This window comes from Carassius carassius, chromosome 27 (assembly GCF_963082965.1).
Source record: "Carassius carassius chromosome 27, fCarCar2.1, whole genome shotgun sequence".
NCBI lineage: Eukaryota > Metazoa > Chordata > Actinopteri > Cypriniformes > Cyprinidae > Carassius > Carassius carassius.
The window spans coordinates 11,273,421-11,296,679 of record NC_081781.1 but is presented as its reverse complement, the minus strand read 5'-3'; the positions used below and the strand labels follow the sequence as shown (position 1 = coordinate 11,296,679).

The following is a 23,259-nucleotide window of genomic DNA, read 5'->3' as shown; positions in this document are numbered from 1 at the left end:
GGAGACAGACAGCACACAAAGCTTTTTGTTCAGAAAGTTTCATTCCGCTCCTATCGAGTAGTGATGGGATTTATGGCTCTTTGAGGGGATCCGGATCTTCGCGATCCGTTCCTTTCAAAGAGCCGTTCAAAAGAACGGCTCTTTTGGCTCTTTTTAAATATTTAGTCAGTTTTAAGAAGCCAGCTTGGGGGCATCTCAGTTTATCCTGGAAATAATCACTGGGAGGAATGATGAGGTGAGATTTGTAGCCAAATAATTAAAACTCAGATATCACACACCAATATCTGAGTTTGAATTATTCTGAAATATTGATTATTACCTCATTTGTCATGTGTGGACTATATTCCATAGGGTTGCACAAATCCCTCTGCTTAGACAATGACATCACTATTTTGGATTTACCTTTAGTACAAAATGTGTGTGTGTGTGTGTGTGTGTGTGTGTGTGTGTGTGTGTGTGTGTGTGTAAAGCTACGTTGACTTATGTTATTCATACAATACCTACTCAAATAAACATCAAAAACAAAGCCGGCTGCAATGAATTTCTGTGCAAAACAGCTTTTACTACAAACACTTTCACACAAGAACATTGTTATCACACAAGAACATTTTGATAGAAAACAAAAAAAATTTAAAGTAGATAAAATTAGAATAAATAAAATGGAAATGTCTACATACTACATACTATTACTACTGTAAACTTTGCAAATAGGACATCAGCCCCTTCAAGTCAATGAACAATAACAAAGTGGGCTGCAATGAACATGCACAACTAATAACTAATAACATAACGCTATAAAGGGTTGGCCTGCGCTGGGTGCGCCCCTCCCCCTATAACTGTTCTGTCTCGCGGAGGAGCTCATTTGTGTGCATCTGTGTGAAATACGCATAGGAAAAAAGAACGACAGAAAGAACGGCTCCCCTCCAGCCGCGACTCGGCTCCCATCGTTCATGTTTATGAGCCGTTCAAAAGAATCGGTTCGTTCGCGAACGTCACAACTCTACTATCTATGGGGTTAGAATTGTTGCATTATTCCAAATAAATAGATTATGATCCACAAATAAATGTAACGAGATTCACAAAAATATATCAAATTCACAAATGAATATAAAGAGTTTCACAAAAAAATTTAAAACTCACAAATAAATAAAATGAGATTTGCAAATAAAAAAAATATATTTACAAATGTGTTTAATGTCACAAACACAACTCTACCTGGTATTTATTTGTGAACCGCTGTCTGTGCATTTGTAAATCACTGCACGCATTTGTGGATCGGTTCCTGTGCATTTGTGGATTTGAAACACTTCTAGCGTCGACGTGCAGATAAATCCACAAATAAGTGGACTCCACCCACCGTTTACTCAAGCCAATCAAATAACGGCCACATTGAGCTGACCAATCGTAGCACGTTATCGCTTCAACCAATCACGTTTTGGCTTACAGCCAGGGGAACTGCGGGAATAGACACCGAACTTGAGACCAACAACAGACAGTCAGGGCATTTCTCAATACCAAGTTCGCAGAGTCTGGACTTCCGTCCTTCCGAGTTTGGACATGCCAAGTTGGACTCAGAAGAACGAACTCTCGAGGACGGGAGGACGCGAGTCCAGTCATTCTACAAATGGAACGGCAGCGTACTTGATAGCTTCACTCAGCATGCATGTTTTACTTGAATTAACTTCTTTTTTATTTTCAATATATTAAATATATTAGTATTAAAAAACTAATATTTACCTACTCTGATTATTTTCACTTTATATTTATAATGAAATTGAATATAATATTAAACGACTGTCTCTTTTTTATTTTAAAAACTATTAAACATTAATATGTGGTTCAGGTAACATTAATACTGTGATTATATTTACGTCGTTCAAAATAAATAAAATATGTGGAAACAACTGCCTCTTTTCATTAAGAACAATCTAGCAATAAACCCACTCAGCTACAATTTAAATAATACGGTTGAAAAGTGTAAATCAATTGTAAATAAGTGTAAATCAAAATGGAACAGCTTAGGATTGCCATTGCAATTGCTATTTATCAAGATGCTGAAGAGGAGGCTGCCGAACGGAGGAGACAAATCCTTCAAAGAAAAGCCAGGATGCAGCGGAGGATGGCGAAGAGACGTGCCATATTAGCATGTCTCTCTAGCATTGTACGTTTTTCTAATTATTCTTTCTTCATAAACTGCCCATATACTTATGTGGACTTAGTTAGGTATATCCAAATGAAAAGTCATAATAAAAATTTATTATAATGTATCATATAGGCACCCTATCAACAGACTACAAAGTACTATCTCACAAAAAGTTATGTAAACTATTGCAGGGATGTAATGAGACAACATTAGATTTTTCAGTATACCAAATAAACTGACAAGTACAATAGGTTTGACAGTTGATAACATTTAAATTAACTAGCTTACACTTCACACACCTTTTATTTGTCTTTGTGGTGCTCAAATAAGTTTATAGTTTATCATCTTTATATAGCTAGGTGCACATCATATTACTGCATTAACACAAACAGGACAATTTAATATCTATAATAATCATATAGGCTACAACTTTTAGACTCTGGGATGAATGTTGTGCTAGAGCTTATCAATAAATGAATGAAACCGAAATAGAGTATAAAGAAATACTTCACGAAAAGAGCAAATGTTAGAGGGAGATTTAATTATGGCAGATTTTAGTAAATTTTAGACAAAATCCTTAAAACAACTGAGTATATAGCTTATATTAAATCCAAAAATATAATAAATACAATGCAACGACAGTACATATAGTAACAACTTTTTAAAAGCAATACATATAACAAATACATAATACAACAAAAGTAAAAACATTCTTAATATATTATCTATATATTTTAACAGGAACAAAGTCCCACTCGCAGGTATTCACAGATCAATGACCAATCCTGGTCAAGTTTTTTTCTGGAGAGGATTTAAAGCCAGCTTTCAGGCTCTCCAGGAACAGCATCAACATGCTGGTACAGATGCTGCCCCGTCAAAAAGCCCATGGATGGAGCCGTGAAATTGAAGTACTTGTTACGGTTTATTGGCTTGCCTGTTGAGCATCCTACAGGGTCACATCAGATGACTTCAGCATGCCACTTTCAACAGTTTGTAGGACTGTTCACAATGTTGTGGAGGAGATGATGACCATCCTCCACAAAATTATTCATTTTCCAAAAGCAGAGGAAATGGATGAGGTGGGGGGCCTTGCTGGCCATGAGGCATTCCGCTGTGCTGCTGGTGCCACATCAGGATTGTTCCTCCTGCAATGCCACAAAAAAGATGCTACATAAATAGAAAGATCTTCCCTTCCATCATTCTACAGGGCACCTGTGATGCTAAAGGCATATTTATAGATGTGTATATTGGCAATCCAGGCTCTGTACAGGATGCCCTTGTGCTGCGCAGATCACCAATGTACCAGCAGGCTTTGTATTCACCAGCTGGATACTATCTTTTGGGAGATGGGGGATACCCTTGCTTGCAGCATCCTATTGCAATCATGACCCCATACCGCCAGCCTGTCGCAAGTAAGAACACTTTTTTTATGTCAGACAGACAGACACACACACACACACGATAAACCAAATTTTTACTGTTATGAATTTGCAATACACTACACATTTTCTACACGATTTTTGATTAACAGGCCAAGTTGAAGCCCGATACAACAGGCATTATGCACAAGCACGGAACATCATCGAGCGCACTTTTGGGATGTTAAAAACTCACTGGCGTGCAATTTTCTTGCGGGCCCTAGAGATCAGGCCACTGTTCGCCCCAAAGGTGATTGGTGCCTGTTGTATCCTCCACAACATCTGTGTGATGGGAGGTGATCTCTTGGAGGAGGAGGAGGAAAGCCAAGGACAAGAAGACCGCGAGGATGGTGAGAATGCAGCAGTGGGTGAGAGGGACCTATCAGGGAACCATCTCCGAGGACGTCTGGCTGCTCAGCTTTCTTCTCCCGTGGAACTGCCTGGGTGTCTAACTGAACAGTACTACATCTAGACAGTAAACCTTTCCAGATGTTGTCATGTTCATTAAAAGAGCAACATAAACAGTTGAAATAGCTATGACATTGATTAGAAAGATAGGTATGAATAAATGTGCAAGTAGATGGGTATAGATACATTTATACGTTTTCTTAATGTTGGTATGTTCTTCTTGAGATTTAACTGCATGATTGTAAATAATTGTATACCACTATAGACATTGGATATTACATTATTTTATATTATTTGTGTTTTTGTTGTAAATATAAAGAATACACTGTTGCTATAACAATGATTTGCCAGGGTTGAAATTGAAACATTCATTTTTATTTTTTTTATTCAAATAATCTATATAAAATCATTTATCATTAAATACAACATTAATTTAGAATTTATTAAGTTTTTCAAAAAGAGACATATGTCTCTGCTCTGGCTGTTGCTGCCCTCTGTCTCTCCTCTTCTCTCGCCAATGCTTCTCTCTCCCTCTCCTCTTCCCTCTCTGCCTGTTCTTTTAGAAACTAAAGAAGAGCCTGGCTGTCCCGTCGCCTCTTTCTTGACTGCTGGCTACTCCTGGCTTCCACAGAAGGGGCTGAACCTGGTGTGCTGACTGAGCCACCTGTAGTGGCAGTGGGTTTGATGCAACAACTACGGGCATAGTAACTGAGTGCTGCCCCTGGAGTGCAGCATCCATTGCAGTGTACCACTGCCAGGTTGCAGCAGTCACACTACCGGCCTCTACCCCTTTTCCTGTGGGTGGGTCCCTAAGCTCCTGAAATAAAGCAAAATGCTGTCATGTTCTCACCTCACGTTGTTCCACACTTTTAGACATTTTTTATTTTTGCTCTACACAGAGGAAGATATTCTTAAGAATTTTTGTAACCTAACAGTTTGAGGCACCAAAAAATTACACATGTCAGTGGTGCCCCAGAACTCTTAGGTTACAAATATTCTTCCTTTGTGTAAAGCAAAAAAAAAAAAAAAAGAATAAATAAATAGTGTATACAGGTGTGAAACAACTTAAAATTGTAGGTGAATGGCAGAATGTTCATTTTGGGGTGAACTATTCTTTTTACAGTCTCAGAGTAAACAATGTAAACGGAGTAAACTACATTTTACAAAATAAAATGTAAGGACCAATGCATCTATGTTAGGTTTCAAATATGACCGGAAAGTCTTTACACACATCTTGGTAAGCCTCTTTCAGTAACAGAAAGTAGAGAAACAGGCAGATTACCTTGTATTTATCTTTTAGGTTATTCAATTTTTTCTTTGCCTGTTTGGCAGTTATGGCCAAACCAGAAGTGGAACAAAATGCCTATAGGCAAAACAAAACCATAAAGATTTACATGATTCCACTTCAATAACGTATTCATTTTTATGGATGAAGACTGTCCAAATCTAGCTCCAAACCTTCAGACATGCAGGGAATTATACAAGCACTCAAAATGAATACTCACTCCCATCAACTTTTGGAGGAATTGCGCCTCCCGGTGAAAAGCCTTTCATTGGCCGCCCGCCACTCTATCAAGGCCCGAGTTTCCTCAGCAGTCCCTTGATAAAAAATAATGCTTAATTTAAGTTGATGAAAAATAATACAATTATAAAAGAATTTGTAAAAAAAATGTAAATAAAGACAAGCAAACTATTTGGTTAAAATGACAAGAGCACTCTAAAATAAGGTTTGCATTTGATATAAGTATCGTTAGGCAAACGTTAGTTAGGAAACTTTTCCCTCAGGCAAAACAATTGCCCATTAGATATACCCAAAGCAAAATATATCAAATGTTTATCCACTACAGAATCAACACAGGCAGCCCCATATTTTACAAAATGTTACAGGGCCTAGCTACTTTTTAGGAGGACTTGCCGAGGGTTAGGCTACTTTTCAACTCGTAACGAAATAGTCTGAGCAAATTTTCAAAATTCGACGGTAGCTTTGAAGTTTAAACAACATTCTGGCATCAAAACTCTTAGAACTACGTTACATTTTGTGATAAAACAACAATAGTATTTCGAAATGTATAACTTACAGTTGTGAGTTTTCTCCTCCGCCATTGATGCTAACCTGGTTCGAGCTGAATTCTGGGTTATGGCCCGTATCAAGTCCGCACAAGTCACCTCTCCATGCATCCTCGGTAAAAGGAGCGGAGCAAGAACACATCCGGGGATTTGAACTGGACTTGGCTAGATGTGAACTTTGAAAAGGGAAACAGTACTTGGGCAGCGACTGATGACATTTCACAAGTCCACAAGTAACGTTACAGACAAGTACGCACAACATGGCCGATCAGGCAAGACGCCCCCCCCCCTGGATTTAAGCCAAAACGTGATTGGTTGAAGCGATAACGTGCTACGATTGGTCAGCTCAATGTGGCCGTTATTTGATTGGCTTGAGTAAACGGTGGGTGGAGTCCACTTATTTGTGGATTTATCTGCACATCGACGCTAGAAGTGTTTCAAATCCACAAATGCACAGGAACCGATCCACAAATGCGTGCAGTGATTTACAAATGCACAGACAGCGGTTCACAAATAAATACCAGGTAGAGTTGTGTTTGTGACATTAAACACATTTGTAAATATATATATTTTTATTTGCAAATCTCATTTTATTTATTTGTGAGTTTTATATTTTTTTGTGAAACTCTGTACATTTATTTGTGAATTTGATATATTTTTGTGAATCTTGTTACATTTATTTGTGGATCATAATCTATTTATTTGGAATAAAGCAACAATTCTCACCCCATAACTATCGAGCTAAAAGCACAAATAAAGGCATAGCCATTTGCACTCTGCATCGAAAACATATTACACATTCAGTCATTTAGCAGACGCTTTTATTCAAAGCGACTCACAAATGAGACGTATATATTATTCCGTGGCGTTTATATAAGCCTTCTGACAGGCTGTGTCACAGAGCTATAAAAACGGTTACACTCACCAAGTAAATGAGTCGCGTTTGTGCCGAACTCTTATTACAAAGAAAAAACAAACACTCTTGCAATCCATGAATGTTTCTCTGTTAATGTGTGCCATGTTATTTCACAGTCTGATGAGTCTTTCATAGCAAATGAACACATGTTGTTGTGAATAATTAAGCGAAGCATCTTCTCATAGGATAAACACGCAATCTCATAGACACCGACGCTCATCAATGTACTATAGTCCATTGCCACGTCAAAAATCTTGACGTCAACACAATGTAGATTCTAAATCCAGAAGATAAAAATGGAGCAAAAAAGCTTAAAATTAACCAATTTTCTCCAACAGTTAAAATTAGCGGATGCTAACATTGTCTTCTATGATGTGCAACACAAACACCTCTGCTAAAATCTTAGAATAAGTAGTCTGGGGTTTCATGACCCTTTAAATGCATTTTACTGATTAAGCATTAAATTGATGACATGTTGATAAACCGATTGAATGGTTTTGATATAATTTATCAAAAGCAGAAAATCAAAGCAAGGTTTGAGTCATATTAAAATTCTTTATTGATATTTGGTCAGTACATGAAAAGGATTGAAATGAGGATTTAAGATACATCTCAAAAAACTACACACAAGTCAAACAAAACGTTTTCTCATCATGTAGAGGAACAAAATAAAAGTTCAACATCAGGAAACTAAGGACTCTCTGAACTTGCAGCTTCAAGACGTAATTGAGCATTGATACATCTCACATATCTAAATGATTTCTGACTTCTAACAAGTGAGCAAATGAACAGTACAGAACCAAGTGTCCATATTACTTTGACAGAGGAGATATGGTTTAAAAGTCATTCATTAAAAAAAAAAAATATTTCAAATATGCAAACGCATTGTTGCTCGTTTTATAAACGTAATCAGCTTTGAGCATGTTGCAAATGCTGCACTGAAATAGGTTAAGATGGAAGGTCGGGTAGAAAACAAAAGTGATGTATTTGACCATTTCTCAAACAAGAACTTACTGGCCCGAAGTGTGTGATATCCTTGTTTGTCGTGGTTAAAAAACAAATGTGAAACTTTAAGAATGTTACAAAACAGACCCTGTGGAGGCATTGGTGGCAACTGTTGCTGCAGATGAGTCCAGGCCATTCTGAGCGCTATGCCTCATACCCGCAGTCCTGCTGCCTTTGGAGACAGCAGCGGCCTCATGGGAGTCAGCATTGGAGTCTGTATCGTTCGAGTGTTGGGTCACTGACGTCTCACTGCCTGTTGGTGAGTCCACGCTCTCATATCCCGCACTTAGTTGAGTCACGTACCCTTCTCCGCCCCTCTGGCTCGCTGTATCTTCTGAGTGATTGGACAGTTTTGACATGCCACCATGAGTGGGGCTGGAGACAGATGGCGATGGTGGGTAATCTTCATCTGCGCTGCTTGCTTCCCTATACAGACTGGACCCAGATGCACCTCTCTGAGACGAGCTCCCGTTGGAGGGTCCATTGGACACCCTTCCACAGTCTTTTGCAACACTTGAACGGGAGGTGTTCGCAGGTTCACTTTGAATGGAAGGTTCAGAGGCCGCTGAAGGCGAAGTTCTGCTTGGACCAGCTCCACTAGAAGTGCCTTGGGAGTTCAACTGAGACAACTGTTGCCTGGTCTCCCTTAGCTGCTGCTGAAGAACCAGGATGGTGCTCTGCATGCCCTCCACCTCCTCATCGAGCTGAATGATGAAGTCATTGAGCTCTGGACCACACAAAATGCACAGGTACAAAAAAAAGGACAACAAAGAGTGAGTTTGAGTTCCATAAAACAAACCGTGAATGGAGTGAAGAACGGAGAGAGGTTTTGCTCACCATTTTGGCTGCTCTTGAGCTCTTCGCTGTACTTCTTCTGCAAGGCGAGCTCGGCCTCAAGCTGGGCGATGCGCCCCTGAGACAGCTGCCTGCCCAACTCTTGATTCTCCTGGATCAGCATGCGACATTTCGCCATCAGCTTCTTACCAGTCTGGCTGCAAGGGAAACAAGTCTAACATCACATGGTGAACATGGCCACAGGGTTGACACAAGTGTCTACTGCATTTACAAACTGTGCGGTAACATTAGCCAACCAGAAACCACTTCAATGGCCACACTGGTCTTCAGACTGGTAAATATTGTTGACCAGAGTAAAGTATGTTTACATGCACTTATGAAAATGCAAAAGAAAGCGGTATTCTGAAACTAGTAAAAGCAAACCATGAGGTCAAAAAGACTGAATTTCTTTTTGAGTTCTTACAGATTTCTTACAGAGAAGAGTATATGTGAGTGAAAAACTTCAGACAACTAAAAGTTACAAAGTACGGTAGTAGGAAAGCCAATCAGCAATCGTGCCACTTGTATATGCAGTTAAAAATGCACTGCTAACATGGCACATGTAAACGCAAAGGCAGTGCAGTTTCCTGGTGCATGTAAACATGGTCAACAACAATCAAGAAAATCAAGTAACTATTCGAACAATTTGCAAAACCAAGTTCATTTTAAAATCTAAAAGCAGAGATCACAGATCCAAAGAACCTACCTGTTAATATTAAAGCAATAATTCAATTCAATTAATAATGTTATTGTGACTGTTCTTTTACTAAATGACATAAGGTTAAAAAATGTGCCAGAAATTTTCCAGACAACACAATTTCTTGTATTATCATTTAGATAAAATAACTGCAAAGCTGGATATGCCAGTGCACTGAAATTAAATCAGCAACATATTTTACTTTTCTATTTAAGGTTAGGTAAATGCAACCCACATATACTGGAAAACTCTTGAGACTGTTTGATATATTGATATACTTAATAAAGATGTATTCAGTAGCATTAAAATGTAATGAATTAAATGGTCGCTAGGGTGCTTTGGTGCCAAAAACAGTAGTGGGGTGGGAATCTTTAGGCACTTCACGATCCGATCGGATTCTGGGAGTCACGATTCTTGATCTACATTTTTTTCCTAATTAATTCTTCTTCTCTGCAAATACAGATTTACCACTTTACATTTTAACCAAAATTGCAGTTTCTATGCTTTTTGTTTCTAGTTGGAATCTCTGTATGTCAGTACAGAGATATTTTTTATAACAGTTAACACCTTCCTAAAACGGCTCATTCTAACACGCCCCCATGTCTACATCATGATGCGGGAATATTTGCATAACACCACCCAAATGTTCACGCAAAGGGAGCGTAACTTTTATTCTCACTATTGCCGTTGCCGCCATGTAGTGGAGATGCTGTGTGTTTCGTTTTGAAAGCGAAACTACTTTGTTTGGTCTTCCAAAAGAAGACACAATCAGAAATCAGTTGTATTTACAACACTGTTCCAGGGGTCTCATATATAAACGTTGCGTACGCAAAAAATGGGCATAATATGCGTGTACTAAATTTTCCATGCACATAGTTTGATTTAGAAAAAAATAAACTTGGAGTAAATCTGTATGCACAGTACAGACATTATAGACCATGCGTACAATCAGACAATAAATATGGGTATATCGGTTTCCACTAAAAATAGCTAAAATATGTTCATTTTATCAGCAAAAAAAGCATACATCTAATTTGATTTGTTTGAAACATGGAAATACTGTTTGGCCCGAGTAAAAGAATGAGGTCAAATAAAATATATCTGAGAACTACTTTAAACCATTTTGTTTTTATGGATATTTTCATATATTTATTAAAAAACATTAGGATACTGGCACAAATGGCATTATAGTCCATATCTCATATTTACTTAATGTCTCGGTGTTAAACATGGTGTCACGTGCATGTGAATTTGCATATAAATAATATGCAGATGAGGTTATGCATGGCAAAACTAGGCGTTGTAAGCTCCATATATGGTGATTTTGGGGAGGAGTCGAGGTGGAGATGCACATATGCACAATCTTCGTCTGACTGGAATTTATAGAGATTTTTGCGCAGGTTCTGGCGTGGTTTTATAAATCAAAAAATTTTGTGCATATATATAGCTTTGTACCTACGTACACTTTTAGGATTAACTCTACATTGAGTTATATAAACGAGACCCCAGAACAGTTAAACTTAATATTCAGATGTGCACAAAGCATTTTACAGAGGACGAGGAGTTTCCTTAACCAGTAGCCTACAATACGGTGTCTGTTTCTATAAAGTGGGCCAATTCCAACTTTGCAAGGACAGTCTGGCGCTTCTGACTCACACCCTGCAAGTATTGAGAGTATTGAGCAGTGTAGAGCAGAGCATGTTGTTTGTCGTTCCTCCGATCACAAATGCAGACATGTTATGTTTACACAATACGCAACGCGTAAAAAGACAGTTTAAGTCATTATAATGTAACTAGGTCACAGGAATGCTACAAATGCCTAGTTTATAATGGGTTTTATTGGTTTTGTCTAGTCGCACTGGGATTCGGCATCACAGAATGGTGAAGGGTGTACCATTTCCGTCACACGCTTTAGGTATTCATTCAATCACAACGCACCAGATAGCTGGCCAATCACAGAAAAATCTCGCTTTTCAGAACGATGGGCTTTGAAAAAAACGTGTTTCAGAAAGGCGGAAATAAACAACAAGCTCAATCGATTCAGAATCGTTGAAAAGAGAATTGTGATGCATCAGAGAATCGTTTTCCCCCCACCCCTATACAATTGTTAGTAATACTACTGTCCGCAAACTAAATGACTTGGAATCATTTCAAAACAAATACTGACATTTAACATCAAAAGCAGTTTGAGGTTAAATGTTGGTCAAATATAGAATATTTCCTTAAAATGGCTAACCATCTTTTCTGGACAATCTGCTACAATGAAATCTCTGATGAATTATATAATGCCACTTTAGAGCAGACAATATTTCAAAAGACTTGGTAACAAAGAAAATTGTCTAACCCAAACAGTTTTCATAGATCTGCAAAGCAGATTCTCTAAAACTACTCTTGAATCACTCAGATTGTAAGTGCAACTATAACGTTAAAATCTATTTGCTATAAATTATCTACTAAGCAAAAAACCTGCAATAGAATTAAATGTGACCCGAGGGAAATTAACAAAACCATTGAGATCCTCACTGGGTGACCACAAAATAAAAAGTGGATTAGAAAAGGTACACAAGATAAATACAAATTATTATACACAAACATTTAAACAGCTTGAATAAATTCCTCTAACACACATTGCACATTTGCATTCACATTGAAAAAAAACAAAAACAATTCTGTTTGCATCTGCAGCAGCGCAACAGCCAATTTAAGATGATTACTAAGTCAGTCAATTCATTTGGACCACACTGCTGTAAATGCAAGGTGCATATCCAGAGCAAAAACAAAGTATGTTACGAACACAAAAAAAGAAAAGGTTTGAAACACTGTACCGTATGTCGCACCTGTGAGATGAACACATACCAGTCTTTGCAGATCAGAAAGTCTGATTCCTCCCCCAAAGTCTTACATCATAACAAAGGCTTCTGCCACAAAGTCTTAAGGTTGCTTAACTCCTCCCCATTTCATTGCATCACACTATATTCCTACCTTCCCGTTTTAACATTCTAGATTCTTAACCAAGAGTCTCAAGGCAACTACGATGGAGTTTAAATGGGGGCATATTCCTCTGCAACACATTTAGTAGGGCCTCGTCATGTTTTAAATGTTCAATCAGTGAGCTTTAAACTACAGTTCAATCAGCTCCAGAGCCAACGCTTTGCTCAAGTCTTTCAAAGGCCGCCTTTTTTGTTATAGGAAAGTTTCTAACATGGGCTGGAAGGGGGGCGTTTCCGACGTGACCACCTCTTCAGGAACAGTCCCGATTCCTTCAGGCTTCTGTACCATGAGGGGTGTGGGGGGAGAGAGAAAGCTGAAACAAAAGTGTCACCTGACCAAAACTGTTCGGTTTTGTTCTGATTTTACATTACGGTTTTTGTCATAGCAGGGCAATATGAAAGAAAAATGTCTTTTGTTCTGAGCTTTGGCTTTAAAGTCTGAGCCCCGTTGCGAGCAAAACATTTCAGTCTTCCCCCACCATTATCTGCACTCCTGCAGAGGAGAAGGTGGGGGTGAATCAGGAAAGTCTTGACTTTTTGTTTGGAGGGGGGAGTTATTTTAGTTTACCTATCAGGTGTAAATTTCCAGGCACTCAGTTCATTTTGGGCTTGCTCCAGTTTGTCTTTAGTCTGTTCCAGTTCAGCCTTCATTTTGAGGAAAAATAAGTTGATGGCTGGGTCCACCATGGACGATCTCAGCTGAGCTGCACTCGGTTGCTGGACTTGCTTCAGGTACTGGATTTGGGTCTGAAACGTAAAAGAGACTATTAAAATCTCAGCATGTAAAAAATGACAAACATTAATGTGAATGTAGGCATGTGACGCCCAGTCTGTAAAAAATAACTCTTCATCTTTGAATGCCTTGTATTCTATTAAGTAACAGGAGCCTTAACAACAATTAACTATAAATTGCAAGTATTACTAGGGCTGCACGATAAATCGAATGTGACTGTCATGCACATCTTGTCAGTAAAGCCGGTTCTAAATCTCCATCACCTGCTTTCAGGTGGAGCAGCATTTACTACAGGGCAGTAGTTCACAAACAACTTGCGCAAAACATTATGAAATCGAAGAAATTGTTTGCGATCATGACAGCTGTTTGCGTTGCTTCTCAGTGAACTACAGCGCCGTGAAGTAAATGCTGCTCCATCTGAAAGCTCGTGAAAATACCACATTTAATAATGTTTTTACTCCAAACTCACTTCTTAACATCAGTCGAGTGTTTGAAATAAATCCTTCTGTGAGATGATGTGGTTCTTACACAGAATAAGGCACGCAACATTTCATAGTATTCTAAGCAGTGATAAAGGCTATGTCGATTAGCATTGCATTATATACTTTATAATGAAAATTATAATAAGACCAACTCAGATAAATCATATATTGTTGTAGCTGTGTGTTTATTAGTCACGCTGAATCAATAAAAGCAGTCAAATCCTCTGTTCATTCAGCAAACACTAAAGACATTTCCTGGGTTTCTTCTGCAAGGCGTATTTGGAGTTTCACCGCAAGAGCGCCCCCTGGCCTTCAGATGGAGATTTACTGATGATTACAGAAATGTGCTTCACTGAAAGATATGCATGAAAATGACTTTTGCCTTATCTCAATTACGATTTCATTTCGATTTATCATGCAGCCCTAAGTATTACAGTATGTAATGTAAAATTAATAAACAGTAGCTTAAACAGGCAAACTATGCTTTGGGTTCCAAATCTTAAAGGAGACATATTATGCCCCTTTTCACAATATGTAATACAAGTCTCAGGTGTCCCCATAATGTGTTTGTGAAATTTCAGCTTAAAATACCCCACAGATCATTTATTATATTCTTTTGAAAATGCCTATTTTGAGTGGAAGTAGAAACAGTTTTTTTTGTGCCTGTCTCTTTAAATGCGAAGAGCTGCTGCTCCCTGCCCCCTTTTCCAGAAAAGAGCTAAAAACATCAGTTTTAGTTCTGATTATCTTGTTTACCATGCTGAAATCATGCCTTATAAATCATATTAGTTTAAACTTCGTTTTTCTGAGTGCACACATCTGAACCACACGTACAGAAAGCCGCTGTCATAGTATGCGAGTACTAAACTAGTTCTCATTCACACACACAAGTTTGTTAAAAACACACGAGTTACAAAAACGCTTATGTCTGTGAAGGTAAACAGCTGGGAAATAAATTGCATGTTTATTTTAGATATGTGTGGCAGCAGCACAATATACAATATATAAATCAAGAAATACACTGCTCTCGTCTTCTCGGAGGCTGGGACTCTAAATAGTGTTCTCTTTCACATTTCCTTTGGTTGGTAGATGCACCGGGAACCTGATTATACCACTTAAAACCTGGAAAAGTCAGATTTTCATGTCACCTTTAAAATAAGAAAATCTAGATAGGTTAAAACTTTTATTTGTACCTGTAACAACTGTAAAAATAAAAATACAAAAATAAAACTGATGCCTGACTTGAATGTGCAATTCTGTGGTCATCCACTATCTCACATTTTCCACCAACATGCATTTGCTTTACTTTTAGCCAGGTGTTCCCATGTTGAAATGTTGGAAACAATATTCTCATTTCTGCATACATACACCAAATGTAATGAATTACAGCGAGATTATTTGCATGATAAACATTTGGATACAGATTTGACTGAAACACAACAGCAGCTGTTACTTGGATAAATATTCACAGATGCTTCACAGACAAGTCATTACAAAAGGACAAATAAAACTACTGTGTTTAAAATCTTAACACTTGTAATCCACTATCATTTAAATACTACATCCACATGCTGTGGAAATCAAAACATCTACTACACTCCATCAGAGCCACTCAATATCATTCAAGCAAAATGGCACAGTTCCTCCAATGAGAACTGACCACAAAGCAGGAGTAAAAAAGGAGACATAACACACTTACTGTACACTCTTGCATTTCCTGCTCTTTAGTAGCAAGCCTCATCACCAGGATGTTTTCTCTGCGTGCAGATTCCTGCTGTTGCTGTTTCAACTTCTCCTCAGACTCTTTCAGGCCCGTCACATCATTGGCTGCCGACATTTCAGCATGAAAAAGAAGCATTAGATATAGTTATTTTATTTTTCTGCACAACATTACACCTAGTAACTTTACTTTAGTAAACCACTGAAGACTATTAATTATTCAGAACATCTGGGATGTGCAAACTTACAGTTTAAATCAGCATATTTGGTCTCAAGCATCTGGACATAAGCTTCATGCTGTTTCCACCTACACCCAGAAACAAAACACAAGAGTATCACAATCTGGAAAGCTTCACCATATATGCATATCCTTAAAGCTTATTGCACAACAGAATGGCTACACACCTTGTACACAGCTCCTCTCGAGTCAGGGTCTTCATGTCAGATTCACTAAGGCGAACCTGCAAGGACATAAAAGGGAAAAAAAAGACTTATAAAAAGACCATGTTGGCAAAAAGGGACTCATATAATCAGATTAGACTGCAACAATGAGCTCACCTTCTTCGGGAGAGGTTCTTCATTGGTCATCCTGATCTCTGTGAAAGACAAGTGCACAAATCAAGCATCCAGTGAATGCAATGGACTCGAAGATCCGCAGACACTGCAAGCAACAATATGAAGCAAAGACAGAGACAGTACAGTAGCGTGGATTGCACACGCCTACACATGTGCTATTACAAATATAGGCCACAAGGCCAGAAATTCGTTCGGTTTTACATCAAAGCCACCATTACAGGGGAATAATTTGCACTGAATTTTATACATAAAAATTAATAACAATAGCAAAAACGTAACGAAAATGACAAAAAATTAAGTTGCTCAGAAACAGAAACCGCTCCACTAACCGGGAAATCAACACGGACATACTGCTCCAGCATTTCATGCATCTCCGTGTCCACATTTAACCTTTTTATAAACGAAACAGCAATGCAATTTTATCAACCTCCTGAGATTTTTAACAGGTAGCTTAACTTTGCGTGAAAAAGACAATAACCTTATCTAACAGGGCAAACGAGTTTAAAGAGCTGACATGCTAAGCGGTCTTCGCTGCACACCACCGCGCCATTCTGATACAATCTCGTGATGCTCGCTTCTGTCGGGGAAAATTTGAAGCTTACGCAGCCGACAATGCACGTTTATCTTAAAATAAAGTCAATAAATTATCGCCAATTAGACGTGGAGTCATAAAAACATGCCGGCGCCTTCTTGGAGTAGTTTCACGGTCACAAAATGGCGGAGAAGGAAGAGACTCTCCCTCTCCGAGAATCAGCACTTTATCTGAAATAGGAAAATATCACCCTTAAAACTTACCAGACCCGATTCACCTCGACCAGAATGACGCGTATTTCTTCCAAAATGAGATCTTAAGCAGTTATGTTAAATTGTGAGTTTCTCTGAAGGAGGAAAGGCTACGTTTTGTATTTAAACGGAGGGGAAGACGGCCGCCATGACCAGCGTGTGCGCGATGTTCAGCCGCACAGCATCAGTGCATCCGCGCGAGCGCTGAGGAGGAGGAGCACGTCACCGACGCAGTGTTGCCTTGTTGCTGCTTTAGTAAGAAATCGGGTCTCCATCAACTGATAGTTTACCGACTATAATAATAATAATAATGATAATAATAATAATAATAATAACAATACTTGGCTTATTACAAAAATTACCGCGTTGTATTATGATTCACAGCCATAACACAAATAAAGGGTGCATAAATTCTTCACATATACCTACATAATAATCGGCCACATATATGACATTAATTGCTTTACTTGCTTTGGTTTACATTCCTCCTTTCGTCCCGGGTTTGTGCTTCCCCAAAGTGGTCGATCATTTTTGGGTTGATTTTTATACCTCGCTGCGTGTTTCCTTTGCGGGATCTGGCAACACATAGTGACAGAACGATACTGTTCTCTTTAACGTTTACCATATACATCCACGAACCTGTGCATTACATTTTACTTTACGTCTGAGCTAACGCTGTCTTCATTCGTCATAAAATGGTGTTATTCTTAACCCACCATCTGATTTTCTCTTATAATTACTGCAGTATTAATCCACGTTGAATTGTGCTGTAATGTGAGATGTAACAACATTTACGATCGTTATTAAACATGCATAGTATATTCTGAAACGAAGCTTTTTATTGTATCGACTACTCACTGTAAACGTAAGGCCTTAGAATGACTGGCTGAGTTACACCAGTTGACACAGGGGGTGCTCGGTTTTTGTACCGTCTTTAACTTACACAAATCTCCTTCATCAGGGATATATATATACTCAATTATTATTATTATTATTATTTTTAATTGTCTCATCTAATATTTCACACGTTAACAAAATGTATTGTGAAATCCGTAACCAATAAAAAAAAGTGTTTGACCCCTATTTTGATATAATGGTTCGCTCTAGTCCAAGTTGAAGTTGAAATTTCAAGGGCAGGCTGTAATGGAGAGAGCTTCGGTTTGTGAAGTGCATGTGTCGCTGTGTGACGGACTAGAGTATGCTGTGCAGAGTCGGATATGTCCGCAGGTAAAGATAAAGTCTGAATCAGCACTCATATTGTGTGCTGCTAACTGAATAACCAGGCCTTTTTAAATTATTAAATCAAAGGCTGTATGAATAAACTGCGCACTTTTATTTTGGTGGAGCGACCAAGCTAACAGCATCAAACTATGATAGTTTGGGTAACGATATTGCGAGTACAGTTTCAGGTGTTTTTATTTATAGATGTATATGTGTTGATTTAAAGTTTTGTACATGAAATAGCATTTAGCTGCTGCCCATTTGAGGCTGCCAAACAACAGCTTAGCCTGTTAGAAATAACTAATCCATTAATTTAATGTGTAAGTTACACAGGTAGATTTTATTTGAACTAACCGTACAAACCTGTTGGAACAACAATAGTAATATTAAACTTTATGAGAAGACACTCAGTCAAATCAGTTTCACTATAGCTTTGGTGGAAACAGGCCTACTAAAAAAAAAATCACACGTATATTGGCACACAATCAGTATTATGTTGATAGTTCTCTGAACCAGAGGTTTTCAAAATGTTTTGACACTCACATATTATGATGCCTTGCAAGAGGCACCCTTTTTTTTTTTTTTTTTTTTTTTTTTAAATATAAAGGCACTTCAATATTTTAATTTTAACTTTTTTAATTGTTAGAGGGAAAATTTATTTTGTAAATCCATGGACCCCAGTTTGAAAACCTCTGTTCTGGTCATCTGACGGCTATCATGTAGCAACAGTCCCATGTGCGCTCACCACAGTAATCCAACATATCTTGCAACATATCCTACACCCCTGCCAAATTCTTGCAATACTCTGATTGCAAAGCTTATTTACTTCATATATTAAAATATTTAATCTTTTTGATTTATTGTTGTTGATTCCAGGTGCGCTGCCACCTTGACCCCCATCTTGGGTGCTGTGTCCTCCAGACAGAAGCACACACTGCCTGACCTCCCATATGACTATGGTGCACTTGAGCCTCACATCTGTGCTGAGATTATGCAGCTTCACCACAGCAAACACCATGCAACATATGTCAACAACCTCAATGTCACTGAGGAAAAATATCAAGAGGCACTGGCCAAGGGTAAGAACAAATCAGATTATTTTACTTTTTTTTTCTGTCGTTTGTGATTGTTGTCTGATAGAACGGTGGTTTTCTAGGTAAAAATTAGACTGCACAACACCAGCAAACATCTTAGGGCTTGGTCTGGCTGGTCAATCACTTCATACTATGACACCTTCATTATGTTCCAAATTGAAATGTTACTGTACGGTTTCATGCAATCGTATGCACTATTCTTGGGGATATTTTCCATGGAAAAAAAAAATAGAAGACCTAGTCGACAACTCTGTTGTAGCTGGACAAAATAAACATTTGATAGGAGAATGATAACATGATGGGAATGATAGTAAACTTTTAAGTTAACCTCCTTTACATACATTAAAACATGGTTATGCATCTGTTGGTTTTTCAATTGGCAGCCATTGTTTTTTTTAAGGATCAGACTAAAGCTCAAAAGTAAAAAAAATAAAAATAATAATTTGTATTAAAGTACATTTATTAAAATTATTTTCATTAGTTGAAATAAAGCTAAAATCAAATAAAATATTAATTTTAGGTGAAAATATAAATGTATAAAAATGTAAACATAATTTGGAAATGTTGCCTGGCAGCTAACTGAAATAAAATGTTTACGTACTAAAATAACAAACTAAAACTTAAGTATTTAACTAAATGGGAACATTAAAAAAAAAAAAAAAACTAATAAACATAACAAATGAAATAAAATTGCTAAAACATAAACTAAAATTCAAATGACAACAGAAAATATAAAATTAAAAGCCAATTCAAAATATTAATAAATGCTAGATTAGTATATAAATAATACTGAAATTTCACTGCTTTCCCTAAATCATATATAATGTAGACCAGTATTATGTATTTCATGAATGGTTCAGTAGTAGCAGTATAAAAATTAGTTTACTTTTACTACAATCGAAGGACTTAGCATACTATTCGAAATGTCTTCATTGCATATAACAATTGTTTAGGTTTGACCTTGCTGTGTTACAGGTGATGTGACAACTCAAGTCTCCCTTCAGCCTGCACTGAAATTTAACGGTGGTGGCCATATTAATCACGCCATATTCTGGACAAATCTGTCACCGAATGGTGGAGGAGAACCACAGGGTAGGAGTCACTGTACACATAAATAGACGTCGATTAAACACATCTATACTGCTATTTCATTTTTCATTCATGGAGCATGTATTTGTATGTGATAAGTCTTTGTTTTTTTATTACAGGTGAGCTTTCAGAAGCCATCAAGCGTGACTTTGGCTCATTTCAGAAGATGAAGGAGAAGATGTCAGCTGCCACAGTGGCTGTTCAGGGCTCAGGATGGGGCTGGCTGGGCTTTGATAAGGACATTGGAAGACTGAGGATTGCTGCATGTGCAAACCAAGACCCTTTGCAGGGCACTACAGGTAAATATTCCACAATGAATAGTAGAGAATAGATCTATTTTGGTAGTAAAGGTATGAATCCCCAGAGTTCGCACTGTAATTTTTTATACACTCTTAACAAGACCCTTAGTGAATACACTGAGTCATCCATTTATATGTAGCAGTTGTATGTATTTCTTAAGGTAAAGCAATATTCTGGTAAACTCCAAAAAGAAATAAATCATTTGTTTTTAAAGTTGTTAAAGTCTTTGAATTTTACTACACTCTTTCCCTTTTGAATTTGAGGTCTCGTCCCACTACTTGGGATTGATGTCTGGGAGCATGCATACTATCTCCAGTACAAGAATGTTAGACCTGACTATGTTAAAGCCATCTGGAATGTTGTGAACTGGGAGAATGTCAGCAAGCGTTTGCAAGCCGCCAAGAAATAAACTGCACCAAACTAGAGGAGGAAGAAGGAACACTGTCCGTTTAGACCTTCAAAGCGCACAAATAATCAGACAACATTACGACTTTCTTGACAAGTTAATTTGCCTTGCAGAATTATGCATTGTAACTCGTAGCTTGCTTTATCGTTGAGTCGAAATCAAAGAATATGTACGTTCATGCTTTCAGTAAATTCAAATTAAAAGATTGTTTGAACACGGTCTTTGTGTTTTCTTGATTTTTTTTTAAAGCCTAAATGACATTTATACAATATTAATATTATATTAATATCATATTAAATTTTTTTAACATTACTTATATAAAATATGAATAGTAGTAAAATATTGTATTAAATGACACCTTACTGCATTCAGTCTTTCAATCCTGTTATAGCCAAGTTGTAACTTGTGTGTTTTATGATCTGTCTGATCTTTAGAATTGGATGCGCTCAATAAAGGAGTCAATAAGCAACGCAGTGCTTGTAAAAAATTAAAACAAAACAAAAAATCCCAGTAGATGGAGAAGATCAAATTGTTTTGAAAATTAAAAGCATGTCCTTCAGTGCAGTGGAACCGTTAAATTACTTGGATCGTTTCTTTTTAATAGACAGATGCTCTTCCAGTGTAATTACTTTACAATAGTGCATGAAGTGTTTTCTTCTTGTAAGAACAGCAGAGGGTGCCAAATACCACAGGGTTAAAATAGAAAGAGGGTTTTGCATGAAAGTCTAGATAACCAGACTTGAATGGATTCTGCAGTGAAGAAACCATCTGCAATAACAATTTTCCATCAATTGAAACTGACATCACTGTAGTGGTCTTTTTTTTCTGTCAGTTGTTTTCTCTTTTTCTTTGGAATATGATCAAAAGTGCCCCTCGTGGTTTTTTGTGATCAAACTGATGTTACATTATTTTCAGTTGAGAATTAATATGGACATCATATCACCTTGGGGTTTAAAACATTTTTACACCCTGTTTCCAGAGTGCTTTTTGGCTGCTTTGTGTCTTCATTTATTAATTTCTATTGTGAGACTGCAATTCACAAGGTGGCCGAAGTGCATACACACACACCTCGGAAATACAGTGGCCAAGTCAAACTGAGTTTAAAACAAGTTTCTTTTTTGTTCTGGCATTCTATGACAGTGTCCTGACATTCTCCTTTTAAAAACATTTCAACTGTTCTTTCTTTTAAAAAAAATGAAAAATACAGAGAAAAATAGGGATGGTTTTAGAGTCTTCTCCAGTAAAGTGCCTTTATTCTTTTGCTGCAGGTTTATGCATTTTCTTTTTGGCGAGATTGCATTGGCAGTTGACAGTTTTCCTTTTGTTATGTGCCAGACCAAGCTTTTTGATCCAGAGGACTTCCTTCGAGTCCATGTGTTTGGTGCGGTTTGAAACTTAACTTAGAGCCCCGAAAACATGACCCGTGAGGCTGTTGAACACAAATTGAGTTTCATACACCCACTCTCAACCCTTTTTGAGTATGATTTCTCTCACTGACATTCCCTTTCAGCGCCAATTAAAATCACTCTTAATGAAACGTGAAATCTGCTATTAGTAACTTAAGACGATTAGGTTCTGAGTCATACAGCTGAGAGTAAGATTGATCCTGAGGCACTGACTTGACTTTGTTAAAGCCCTGTGATTTGCCAAAGCTTGATGTCATTCATCATCAATCCACTGTTAGACACGCATTTGATTACTTTAGAAGATTTCTAGGTTGCGGCTTCCATGAGGGTTCAGGTGCAACAGAAATGTCAAAGATTTTGTTCTCAAATTCTGCCTGCTCATTGGAAAAACCCTTTAATATTAGTCTTTTTCCAACTCGGACTGATGGCATGTTTTGGTGTGGCCTACTTTTTTCCTCTTAAATTCAGAGTGCCAGAGTTTGCTTCCTTCCAACATGGCTCGTAAAGTAGGCAGGCTTGCAGTCCAGAGTAGAGTTTCTTCAGCTTCTGGAAGGAAAGAAGGAAAATACCAACATCTATTCATCAAGCTCAGCCTTCCCTATTTTACCAACCTATCTGTCTGCTACTCATTTTCTAACACCCTCTCTTTTTCCAAGAGTGCTGTGACCCCTTTTCTTGTTTTCTCTTATTCACTGCTATTTATTTCTATTGGTCCTTCCATCTTTCTTGTGGTCTCCTTATTTACACCCCATATAAATGATCAGTTTTAGTGTTTCTCATAATAGTTTGATAAATTTATTGTGTCGAAAGTCAGAAACAAACAGTCTTTTGTCAGTTGACAACCTTCGCCTGCTCTCCTAATTTCCTTTTCTTATGCTTATAAACTTTAACTTTCACTCTCTTTGCCAGGAAAAACATTTGTCTGTGATTAAAGCTGCATATAACTTAATTTAAAACTCTCAACTAACAGAG

At 37.6% G+C, this 23,259-nt stretch overlaps 2 protein-coding genes across 6 annotated transcripts; one reads left to right on the top strand and one right to left on the bottom strand.

Moving 5' to 3' along the window:
- Window positions 1-7,493: 7,493 nt before the first annotated feature.
- wtap (WT1 associated protein) lies at window positions 7,494-17,381 on the bottom strand. Of its 5 annotated transcripts, none has more exons than XM_059512656.1 (8): window positions 17,243-17,369; window positions 15,971-16,008; window positions 15,818-15,873; window positions 15,661-15,719; window positions 15,393-15,520; window positions 13,047-13,225; window positions 8,795-8,949; window positions 7,494-8,684 (listed from the first exon to the last, which is right to left on the bottom strand). In XM_059512656.1, the coding sequence occupies exons 1-8, from the start codon at window positions 17,298-17,300 to the stop codon at window positions 8,032-8,034; spliced, it is 1,326 nt and encodes a 441-aa protein (XP_059368639.1). In that variant the 5' UTR covers window positions 17,301-17,369; the 3' UTR covers window positions 7,494-8,031. The 5 variants fall into 5 exon arrangements, 4 of the variants coding, with proteins under 4 accessions (XP_059368639.1, XP_059368642.1, XP_059368640.1 ...); XM_059512659.1 differs by having other exon boundaries at window positions 17,239-17,261; XM_059512657.1 differs by lacking the exon at window positions 17,243-17,369 and adding an exon at window positions 16,784-17,024.
- A 471-nt stretch (window positions 17,382-17,852) lies between these two features.
- sod2 (superoxide dismutase 2, mitochondrial) lies at window positions 17,853-20,888 on the top strand. Its single transcript, XM_059512664.1, has 5 exons — window positions 17,853-17,998; window positions 18,869-19,071; window positions 20,062-20,178; window positions 20,295-20,474; window positions 20,739-20,888. Exons 1-5 carry the CDS (start codon window positions 17,970-17,972, stop codon window positions 20,882-20,884), a joined length of 675 nt encoding a protein of 224 aa, XP_059368647.1. The 5' UTR covers window positions 17,853-17,969; the 3' UTR covers window positions 20,885-20,888.
- The last annotated feature ends 2,371 nt before the right edge of the window (window positions 20,889-23,259 follow it).